The sequence below is a fragment of the Labrus mixtus genome, chromosome 24, assembly GCF_963584025.1.
Source record: "Labrus mixtus chromosome 24, fLabMix1.1, whole genome shotgun sequence".
In the NCBI taxonomy this organism is placed as follows: Eukaryota; Metazoa; Chordata; class Actinopteri; order Labriformes; family Labridae; genus Labrus; species Labrus mixtus.
Window position 1 is genome coordinate 8,834,308 of NC_083635.1, and position 12,263 is coordinate 8,846,570.

General features: G+C 44.5%; 1 protein-coding gene across 2 annotated transcripts in view; it reads left to right on the forward strand.

Moving 5' to 3' along the window:
- The window catches only part of LOC132959501 (interleukin-1 receptor accessory protein-like 1), a 221,972-nt gene that overhangs the window by 77,789 nt on the left and 131,920 nt on the right, over positions 1–12,263 (forward strand). For both annotated transcript variants that reach the window (XM_061032573.1, XM_061032572.1), the window contains exon 3: positions 6,318–6,597. In XM_061032573.1, the coding sequence (XP_060888556.1) occupies positions 6,318–6,597 (280 nt within the window). The remainder of the gene's footprint in view (positions 1–6,317; positions 6,598–12,263) is intronic.

The following is a 12,263-nucleotide window of genomic DNA, read 5'->3' on the forward strand; positions in this document are numbered from 1 at the left end:
AAATTTTATCGCAGATATAACTAGAGTTATTTCAAATAGCATTTATATAAGTACATGCACAGTAACTTTTTAATTGAGTGACCATCTTGTGTTAGATGTGTGTTAGATAACTGCATTTGCGCAATCAAGCAATAAATGTCTATATCTATCTATCTCTACATACTCATAGATCTAAGAAAGATATCAAATATATTGGTATCAGATTTTTTTCTCCCCAATATCGATATTGGTATCGGCCTTCGAAAATCCATATCGGTCGAGCCCTAATGAGCAGTCCTTCTCCTCTGCACGTTCTGTATGATTATTTATAGACCCAGGTGGTTAGCCGCATTTGTGTCACCATATGGCCGTTAGCTTTGGTCATTTGAACATTTGCCGGTATGTATTGTTGCACTGCCATTACACCAACATCAGTATTAGCCCTTAATGTCCCTTTTACAATTTCAGAACTCCTCTCTGGTCCAGGTCTCCCATAGTGTGGATGTGTGTGTGTTTGTATGTGCAGTGTGTGGGACGACACCCTCCCATGCAGAGGGCCGTGGCTGATTGCTTTATTGGCTGATGACTCATTCTCTTTTTTCTCAACCTGCTGGAGGTCTTTCAATCACGTCGGTAATCTCCTCCTAGACATGCCGCCCGGGCGAGGGGTTACCTTTCCCACACACCAGAGCCTTATTCCTCTTAATTGAGACCAGCTCTGCTGCGAAAGCGTTTTCACAAGGTGGGAAAATGGCAGGTCAAGATTCCAAGACATCTTTTTTTTTCTTCCTCCCCGTGGCTGTGATGTTGATAAGTTCCTCCAGGGACTCTGGAGCCAGGCCAGCTAAGACACTGCACTTCATGAGGGCAAGTAAAGGTTGATGTCGCGTCACCTCATAGATCGTGTGTGTGTGTGTAGAAGTGTGTACCAATGCTTGTGTGTTTATCCAATCAGCCACGGTCTGATGTATGCACGCCTTTCTGATTGAATTACACTGGAGCTTTAATAGAGAAAAATGGTAGTGAACCATCTCCTTGACTACTTATGAGAGAGCACCTTTTTTTTTTTGCAGGAAGTCTCCGCGGTGACCTGACTCAATCTGCATACGATTACCCCTCAGCAGACCCGTAACCCGATTTACGAGCCGATCACCTCGTTCTCCAGAAGGGGACACGCGCTCGCCTCTCGTGTGACAGTAAAAGTGGAGCATGAACACGATGACATAACATTTGTTTCGCTTTACCGAGGCGGCCTTTAAACCCGAAATGCATCACACTTTTTTTTGTTTTTTTTTTATGCGCGCTCATATCTGCGTCACATCGGTCGCACACAAGATTGACTTTTTTCATTACGCTGTAGAATACCGTGCCTTGCGTATCTAATGTCTAAGAGTGTATCGCACCAATTCATTTGAGTTTCAGAAAGAAATCCAGGAGATGTGTGGAAAAGGCCTTGAAGCTGCTTTCCAGTGGGATCCATTTAAGAGTGAGGCTCAAATTAAAATAAGAAAATGTGTTTTCCTAAGAGGGGATGCTTTGAATTAGCGGACATGTATATATATTTTGAAAGCACAATTAGCTTAAAGGCTCCACAGACCTTCTTCTTTCAAGTCTTCCTTGCATTGACCTTGGTTTTTTTAATCTACGCTGTGGCCTATATTCCCATTGGAAACCTTGTTTTATATTCTTAACAGCCATATTTAATATGAAAACAGAATGTGATTGAACGTGTCTGGTCAGGATTGGCTAGAGGCACTGTGTAGTTCTGCGGTCAGCCAAGGTGCCCAAACGAGCTTTGAAGCAAATGATTTCATCCGACTTTTGTCAAAGACGGTTAGCTAGCATGTACCTTAATATCATTGCCTCAGGCGAGTTTCTGTATGTGTGTGAGCTGTGTGTGTTGTTTCTGCTGGTCTCCTGTTTCCGGTAGGTTTTGATTCCATCGTCTTGCGCTGCAGCAAATCCATTTAAAATGTTTTTTTTTTTTTAGCAACAATATGAGGTCATGTAAGCTTCCTTGGTTTCCACAGCAAAGTCCGCCAAAGTCTGATATCCAGCGAATGGTTGTCTAGAAACTCGTCGAACAAACACACAGAGATTTCTGGATTTATAGATCGATAAATCACGTCCTTTGTTTGGTTGAATCACGGGGATATGGAGCCTTTTTATACGTGGGGTTGGTGTATTTTACACAGTTGGACAAATGGGACAAACATGACCAACATAAAAGCAAGGCAGGCCTGACAAATGGCCCTGTCTTTGTTTAATGGCCTGGTTAAATCGGGATATGGAAGACCCCGTTTTGATGCGGTGTCAGTGAATGTTTCTCTATTAAACCCTCTGATTTCCATACAGAGTGACGCTCAAACGCCGCTTCTGTGATCATGTGCCAAAACACGACAACTGACAGATAACAGCTTTCATTTCTCCTGCTCACACGCTCAGGGACTGTGACTGTGGAATTAACCCCCCCCCCCCCCCCCCCCCCCTTCCCCCTTCCCCCACTCTTCACTGTCTGGTCATGTGTAATACAGCAGCAGAACGTTGCGTATGCTTGATGTCCCTGTAGCTTGAAGAGCTGCTGGAGTTGTTGTTATCACTCAGCAGATTGGCCAATTCCCTCACCAATTGTGATCCAGCAGAATGGAAATCTGGTGAGCAGGGAAATGTTAATCGAGCTCAATTAGGCTTTGCACCATGTTTGTTGACTGCCAACTGAATATGCAGAATCCCAACCCCCACTTACTGACATGAACCCTCCATCAAAAGTCTGAAACAGGGCAATACGAGGATTGGTGGGAGATAACGGATATTGGCGTTGAGAAGCTCCTTTTGGCGGTTTTAGATAAATCCAGGAAACCCTTTGAAACGGTTAACTTCTCATTGGGTGTTCCAACCGATGCATATGTTTTCAAAAGGACAATTTCACTTTCTTTATCAGGTTTTTTCTTTTCAATTGTCTTTTTTATCAGATGCATGCTAACATGTATGTAATTGAATTATTCAGTTCAAAGATTTCAGTATCCACATGAGCTATCTGATGTTTCAACAATCAGTGCAGGAGACATATTTTTTGAAGATAAGGAGCCAATCTATAGTGCTCAGACTGTTATACGCTATGAGGGGAATAAATTCAACTGTAAAGAAAGAGGGAAACGACAGAGCTGGGCTGTCGGATGTTTGGCAGCGTTGCACTGACTGTGCTTTTTTGCCGGTCCCAAATCCAGTCTGGGCGGCCAAACCGAAAAAGCACTTGTGAGTAAATTTGTCCCTTTCTTTTCTGTCTGTGCTGGCAGAATATGTTAAGGTTGCAAAAAAACGGATTTATTGGTCGGCTGGTGGGGGCGTTTGGAAGCGAGGATGCTTTCTGATATTTATTTATTCAGTCAAGCATTCAGATCATTTATTAATCTAAGAATGAAGGTGATTCTGACGGATGTATGACATGATTAGATACAGGCATTCTTTAGTTATTGAAGTCTTTATCTGGAAGAAAACCACAACAGTCAAATGAATCAAATCAGATTACCAGTGAGTAAGATCCTGCGCTGTATCGTTTACACAAATGTTTGAATCTTACATGTGCAAAAACGACGAGCTCATCCTCCATGCTCTCTTTTTCCATACTAATCTTGTTCTCTGTTTGATCCTCCGCCTGCCTCCGTAACCTTTTGTACTCCCCCCCCTGCTGTTTTTTATTAGTTGTACGAGTAAAAACACTCGAGAGTCTCAATTAGGACACATGATTAGAAGTGAAACCATCTCGGCTGTCGTTGTCTCACCTTGAGCCTTGAAGTTATTATCGTCCACCAACTAATTAGCAAGTTGCAGATAAGCGAGGGGGGGGGGTGGACCCTTTCTGTTGCCACAGCAACAGGAAGACATAATCACAATGAAAGCAGTGCAGCGTCGAGTAGCATAAACAGCCCACTCCAGCGTTTGTGTTTGCTTAATTTGGCTTCTGGTGAATCACTCTTTGTACCTCGGTTTTTCTTTTTCATTGTGTTGCTTCAGGGCCTCTTTACTTAGGATATCAAAGAGCGATGGAGAGGGTGACGTCAAAGTGTTGCATCAGACTGCAATGTTTTCAGCAAGTCAGAGTTGTCAGTTTAGGATTTGTATGAGGGGCAGAGGTGCAGGTGTCTTTCATATCTGCTGGACAGTTGAGTCACAGGGCTCGTGCATCAGGAGGAAACATTCAACATGATGGTATCATATCGATGCTCCGACCAGATTTTGTGCCAATGCCACATTTTAAGCTGCATCACATGCCGGTACAGACATATTTGTATATATTGAGCGCTCTTGAAGTGGAGATTTTGCTCTTTCAGCCTCAGTGATGGATCACAATATTTGAATATTGAACTTTGCTCTTTGATTCTGATGGATTGTCTCAAAGTCTGTCACTGTGAGTGTTTGCTAACTGATGGATCTTTGGCTATTAAACTCCACTGCAGCTGCCCTGGAAGTTTCTCAATGTGACATTATGTCGTCCTCATCTTTCACTGTTCAAGTGATTGAGAGTCGGCTTTTCCCTTTTTCTTTTTTCATCTTTTACTCCAGCTCAAGCACCCAACGGCGCCGACGCCGCTGCGCACAGCACGACCCTTACTGTGCCACATAATACAATACAATAACGTAAATCAGCACGGTGAAATCAATTCCCAACCCAACACACCCCTCCCCCCCCCCTCCCCGTAACCCCCCCAACAACTGCGGCACACAGTGCACCTCGCTGATTGGCGGCCGACTTGCTTCTTTGGTAAATAAAACATTTATAGAGGCTCAATTAGCGAAGCCTGTTGAGTCTGCGGCAGCTGTGCGCGCCAGCTGTTTTTTAAAGGAAGAGTGATGCAGTGAGGTGAAGCGGGGGAAAAGAAGGTGTCAGGAACAGGAAGGGAAAACAGGATGAGAGAAGATGAGGCAGGCAGAGAGCTTGTTTTTTGATTTGGTGAAGAGCCAATTTAGGTGTCAAAATTCAAGATGTGTTTCTATGGGAATTTCTTAAAAAGCCAGAGACAAATACATCACTCTATTAGATTATCCGTAAAAGATATCAGCACTGAAGAACTTATTTTGGATGAAAATGGTTATTTACCCCGGTTAGATTGTTCCAGGGTTAGAAGCTAGAAGTGACCATATTGGGAGTTTTAGTGAGGAACTCTATCATCAGCTTTTGTCACCAACTGGATTGACTGACTCGGCAGACGGGTAGTGATGGAGCTGGACACACCGCAAAAACTAGGTCGCTCACTGACGGTCCGTCTAGGACGGAGAGCCGACGATCTCCTCGGTGTCTCAGGGCCTTAAGGATATAGGACACGGCTCACTTAAAAGTTGTATCCTTCCCATGTCTGGTTGAACTCCTTTAACTGAAGCAACACACCAAATTGTGTTACTTGGTCGATACAGGTTGTTGCTTTCTGTGTGAGAGAATGTCAATCAGCAGCTTCAGGAGTCGGTGTATTCTTTTGTGAGCTCTGATTGGTCAGCCAGAACTTGATAACGATTAAGTGTCAATTTAAACTTTGGTGTTTCTTACCAATGTTGAATCGAAAACACATAAAGTGCAGTTATAGTCCGTTCTTCTCTTAGTTTTTTTGACTGACAGTTAGTGGGCTTCATTAGCGAATGCAGTCTGGCAATATGGGGGGAGGGGTCGTCTTTTGATGAAGTGGCGTGAAACCGTCATCTGAAACATTAACATAAAGTCTGATAACTTTGGGAAATGATCGCAGAGTAACTAACAGAGTAATTCTCTGTGAAAATGGAAATGAGGTCGTCAGCGGCGCCATAAAAACGGTTTTAACGGGGGCTTAAACACAGTTTGTTTTCGATAGACTCCGTTCATGAATTCGAAGGTGACACTAGAGTCAATATAAAAAGAGTAATGTTTGCAGAATAAGGGCAGAGTGGATGGGGAACAATGATTGAATGCAACATTTTATATGCTGGGAGTTAAAAGACGATGATAATGACACAGATTGTGCATCGCATCAACACATTTTGAGGACTTGCCGTCAGTGGTTTTTCTTACTTATTTCGACACACTCAGAAAGACACGAGATTGAGGTGTGAACCAATAGCCTGATTTGGTTTGTGGGTTATCGAGTAACAAAAAGAAAAGGAGGCTTAGGGCTCAGTGCTGCATGAAGGAAAAAGAGCAACTTGATTGATTGTGATACAAGCGTCGCTGGCAAAGAACACAAACCGACACTCTGATGAACGCTGAAAGTGGTCCTGTCCCGCTCGCCACAAACCCTTTTCATGATTACAAATCTACTTTTAGTAACGCCCTGCCTAATTCTCCCTTCCTCTGTCCTTTTTGTTTCTTCCAGTGGAAGGCTGCACGGATTGGTCGGTGGACTACCTGAAATACAAGGTGCTTCTGGGGGAACCTGTACGGATTAAGTGTGCTTTATTCTATGGATATATCCGGGCCAACTACACCCATGCGCAGGCTGCGGGACTCAGCCTCATGTGGTACAAAAGTGCGGGACACGGGGACTTTGAGGAACCCATTAGTTTTGATGGCACACGGATGAGCAAGGAGGAGGACGCCATCTGGTTTCGCCCGGCCGAGTTGGACGATGTCGGGTACTACTCCTGCGTGTTAAGGTAAGCTCCTGGAGACATTCTGTAAATCGCTCTCTTCATCGCTATCAAATGTGAACAGATGTTTTCATTGTCTTTGGCCCACAATCTCGTCCTCCATTTTGAACGTGTCCTCCCAGCAAGTGTGGGGGTTGATCGCATTTTCTGCCGCCCTTTGGGCCCCCGTCAAGCGACGTTAAAGTCATCCCCGGGCCGATCTCTAATGGAGTCCCTCATCTCTGGCCAAAAGAGCAGCGGCCCCTGCTCCACAGAGCATCATCTAACAGTGCGAGGCCCCCTTGGCGTCGCTTGATATGCTAAATTATTTCTTTATTCTCCTCTGGGGGACAGTAAGCCATTAGGTGCAATTGGTAAATCCATAAGTCCTTGGCCCTCACAAGTCCGTCTTTCTGAAAACTGAGTGAGATGAAAGAGAGTGGCGGGGAGATTGAGGAAAGTAAAAAGGCAGCTGAGATAAAAAGAGCTCCCTTCTTCTTCTTCTTTTTTTTTTTCCTTTTCCTCTTCCCTGATGTTTGAGGTGGACAGTTGTTTGATTCATGAGATCCATAATGTGGTGACGTTCCTGCTCTCTATATTCACATTGGTGGAAGTTTCCATTCACCTGGAGGTTGTTGGTGGGCAGTCAGAAAGAAAAAGCAAAGCTGCTAAATTTGAGCCTATACATTTTGACCGCACTGTTCCAGCGTTTTGTTCCACCGACAAAAGCAAACAGGTGAATAATGCACTTTTGAACTGCTACATTCAACATGGGGTCCCCTGCATTCCACTTCTTTTAGCCATTACTATTCATCACCATTAGCATTCCCCCCTTTGCAATGGCGGCCGCCATGAATAGAAACGGGCAGCACCAGTCCCAACAATTCTCATGGCTCCATTCAGCGGCGTTGGCAGCATTTTTCCTGGAGGTAGACAATCAGTTCGGCGCAGAGTTATTGTGTAATCACGCAGAAAGTAGAGCCATGAGATTTGATTTGGACGAGCTGTGTTGCTTTGTAGCCAGCCCCGGCCATTCAGAACCAAATTAAGGGGCAACACTTATTTACCCATCATGGCGAGACATGACAATAGTCTCGAGCGCCGAGCATTTTTTCCACCGCTCACAATTTCTCCCTGCAGACATTTCTTTAGACTATTGTTGCTCATAAACGCTTTGTGCAGGTCTCCACTGTGTTTACACATTGTGAGTCAGCACTAGATTGTTCACTTTTAACGTGTCAGTGTATGGAATATTTACAACTTTACGACTTCAATTCAGCACCAGCGTTGACGCTACAATCAGCGCCGCTGATTCTAATTGCTAATCAAAGCGCCTTCTCCTGTGGGCGTTCTGACCGGCAGACACATGATACACTGATTAGCTGAAGCACGGTGACTCGATATTCCCACAAGATGATGTGATTGATGAGGAACCAGTGGTGAAACCAAGACCAAAATGCACACACTCGCTCTAATTATCAAGGATTTAGGAAGGGAAGAAAAACAAAACACATCCCAAGACGGGCGTCAAACAGATTGTCCAATGTTTTTGTTCAACAGTCTGTCAAGAAATTTCAAATCATACTAAACGGAGAGAAGACAAACTTAGTAATGTCGAATCAAAGCACAGTAGACTCAGAAGTATTAATAATTCAATCTGTATGCTGTGGCTGGTCATGAGCTTGTTGAAAGTGCAAAGTCAGGTTTGAAATCTCTGTGCGTTTCTCAAATTATTAAGAAGAGTGTTACAGCTTCCGAGTGAACAAGTCCACCCACCAAACCAAACAAAACACACAAGCCTAAAAGTGAACACGTTCCATTTACTTTCCTTGAAGATGAATCCTCCGACTGCGTTCATTTAACACTGTGAAGCACAAATAATAAGCGGGGAAACATTCATTTGTCACGAGGTGTTTACTGTCAACTCTTGCAACAGTTGAGTTGAATACAAAAAAAAAAAGCAGAATAATGCGCCCGGTTGCACATGCTTTATTATATAGTAATAACTTATTAACCTTGTAGGTAAAGGGCGTTTTCTCTCCACTGGCTCATTAGTCAGATCTGTACAGCGGCATGAGGTGGCTTTTAATGGGGAGGGGGGGGGGGTTGTTTAAAGGCTTGGGAGGATTAGGTTATTGGTCACTGTGTGTGTGTGTGTGTGTGTGTGTGTGTCACATGACCGCATTCATCAAATCAGAATGATTTATGGTCCTGTATTTGCATATACTCAGAGTTCTGTTGAGTGGAGTCAGAATAACAAAAGGACGGCTCAGTCCAGATGACTGACACAGCAACGGTTTCAAGTAGACACCGCTTGGATTGCTCTCTCTTTCCAGGCTTCAAAAAAAAACCCGGATCCATAAATGGTAGAGAATGTCCTCAAATGAAATAAATGTCAGATAACAGAATCAAAGGCAGGGGTTAAAGAGAGCCACTTCAAAGTACAGTACGTGTGAGTGCTCACACTCGAACCCTTCGCTTTAAGAGACCCGGCTACTAACCGTTAAACGGCTACAGTTCTGTCATTTTTCTCGCCTGAGCGTTCAACAATTGCAGCGGTGGATTCATCCAATTCTCCCAAAACACACGGCAGCGCGTCGACCTGCCACGCCGCCGTGACTCATTTCAATTTGCAGCCGCCGCCGCCGCCAAATCAGAGGACTTGCTCTTGTCTTTTTGTCTCAGCAGCGTGGGTCCTATAGATGATCAGCATATGTTCAACATATCACATTTGGATTAGAATCCTGGCAGTGTTTTTTTTTCATAACTCGAGTATTCCCTCCCCTTTGATACATGAAGGGAGCGGGGGAATTAGAGCTCTCAGCGGTGGAACGAATGAATCACGGCACAACAATAAATCATCTCTCAGTGGATACATTTCATACTGGAGCGTGTTGGAACAATTCGGTCTCGCTTACAATGGGGCTGCCATGATGTTATTGTCACTGAACAAGTATTGATAGAGCCTAGTGTATCCAAGAATGTGGAAATACTGGTCCCTGAGAACACATATTGTGGTGTTGAGTGTAGATGTAGACACCTGAAGCGAAACAAAAAAGTCTCTTCCTCAGGGAAAGCTGACCTCTCCTGATTGCAGATCTGTGCCTACATGAACCAGGATGCATTGCATTCGAGCAGCGACAGCCTCTTTCCTTGCTCTGCTGCACTTCTTCAAGCTGCAACAAATAATTAGGGTGAACGTCTGACTAAGCCAAAACTCTACATAAATTCTATCCTTGTCCATGAAAAACCTCCGCACAGATATTTTGGGATGCAAAAGCTGCTGATCGTGGCGAAGTGAAGTTCCCTGGCGCCTCTCCAGCTACCAGAACAACTTCCATATTTTGGACCCGGACCTTGAGCCGGGGCGACCCGTCCAGTTCCCAACCCAGACTGAGCTAATGATGGGACGTGATGACGGCTGCAGAACAACAGATTGTGCAGTTGCACAGACCTGCAGCCTGCAGGCACAAAGAACATCTGCAACATTGCATGTGCTTTCCCCCACCCCACCCCCTTCATCCCTGTGTGTGATCACTGGAGTAACATCCTAATGATTATCATTATCATGTGTGATAATCCGCTGTTCATCTCCCTCCACTGGCTCCCAGTAACTGCTCGCTTCAAATTTAACACCCCTGCTGCTCGCTCGCAAAACAGCGATGAAAACGCCTCCTCCTTACTTTAACTCTCTCCTCCAGGTCTGCACTCCCTCCTGCTCACTACGCTCTGCCATTGAAAGGTATCTGATCCACAAGGCTCCAAGTCTCTGACTCTTCCCCTCTGTCGCCCCCTGGCGGTTGAACGAACACTTTGCACCTTTAAGTAAAAGCTAAAGACCCAGCTCTTTATGAATATACTCTTAATGATATTGATTATGGATGATGATGAAGATGATATTATTTTGATGCTGATTAGATCGCTCACTAATGTCGTGCTTTGCCTCTGGTCACTTCCTGTCAGCACCTGTGTGTCCAATCAGACTTTAAGCTGCACTTACTGACATTGTTTCCTCTTTTCTAGATCCTTGCTTGTGTTGTAAGTCACTTTGGAAAAGCGTCTGCTAAGGCTCCTTTGGTGGAAGTGGTTATAAAGTCGGCCTGAGCTGTCTTGACTCGGCCTTTTTCTCTTCTTGATGTGGACTAACATTGTCAGAAGGCTATCAAGTGTTCTCTGTCCGGCACTAAACCGAAAGCAGCAATAACGGTGGAAGAAAGTAAAGTTGGAGGGGACTCCTGGGGGGAATAAGACCCCGCTCCTGTCACCTTGTCTGAACTGACCGCAGCGTGATAGTTGGACGCAGGCTCTCTGCAGTGCCGCGTCTTTACCTCCTAGCTTTTGGTGAACGCTTAGCATGCTACCTCATTATGCTAACCCGGCTAATGTACTGCCTTTTAATCAAAGCAAATAACACAAACCCGCTGCACCCACAAGGGCATCTGCAAGCCAAAAGCGCCTTTTTGTTTCTGCTTCATTGTTCATTTTCTTCTTGCTAATGTCCACCAGGAGCAGGATGTGAAACAACAGAGGAAGAGATTGTGTCTGCCAGTTGTCTGTCACAGGTGTTACTGCCCTGGGCAGAGCTTAAGAGTGGAGGCAGAATATTCATAAGACACACACACACACACACACACAGCTGCAGGATTATTGGCCATTCTGTGCTGTTTTTTTTTTTGTTTTTTTTTTTTACTGCCGTCAAACTTGGAGGCCACTGTGTTATTGTTGGGCGAAATTGTGTTTTTTCCAAGTTTGTCTTTTTAAGGAAACTTGGATTCAGAAAATAAGCAGGTGAATTTTCCTCTTTTATTCATTCAAAGCTCGGGCCAGTGAAGCCGGAGGACATCCCTGAAATGATCGACATATTTTCACGAGTGCATGTGTGAAAACACACCTAAATTTCCCGACGCTTTTTCCCAATTCTTCAGATTGCCGAGGGAGCTAAGCCAATCAAAGCCATTCAAGCAGAGAGGGTATGACGTCACAATCAGTCAGACTTCGTGAGGATTGAGCATCAGTGTGTGCGCCTGTGTGTGTGTGTGTGTGTGTGTGTGTGTTCCCCTCTGCGATGCAAAGTCGAGGAACATTCTTGCGAGCAGCTTGGACACCATGTGGCAAAATCCAGATGATGACAGAACACATCTGTGCTGTGAAAAAAAAACAACAACATCTTAATAAGTTTAGCGACTTAAGTTTGGAGACAGCAGCTGGAAGAATGTGCTAACAGGGAGCAGATAAACACACTTATTTCCAATTCCGATCATCTCGTAGTAAGTGCTTTCCTAATCAAGGGGCATGTTTAATGTGACGGTTGGATCATAATCCTGCTACTTTCATGTTTGGAGATAGCAACAAAACATAACGTGGCTGCTCAAATCTGACAATTACATTTCTGCGAGGAGGAATTTCCTGCATTCTGCAATGCTTTGATTTTCTTTGGTGCGCTGTTGGACAGAATTTGTTTAAATGTTGATTTTTGTATCTTAAACACACACACACACACACACACACACAGAGGAGTGAGACTGTACTCGTCACATCTCCGTGTATTTGCTCAGTTGCACTCATGGGTGTCAGAGGGCATCATCACACGCTTGCACGCACACGTTCACGTTCACACACAGACTCGACATGTCACTTCTCTGCTCCCCTAAGAGCATCTGTAGAGATCTGTATGTAAAAAAAACACACACACA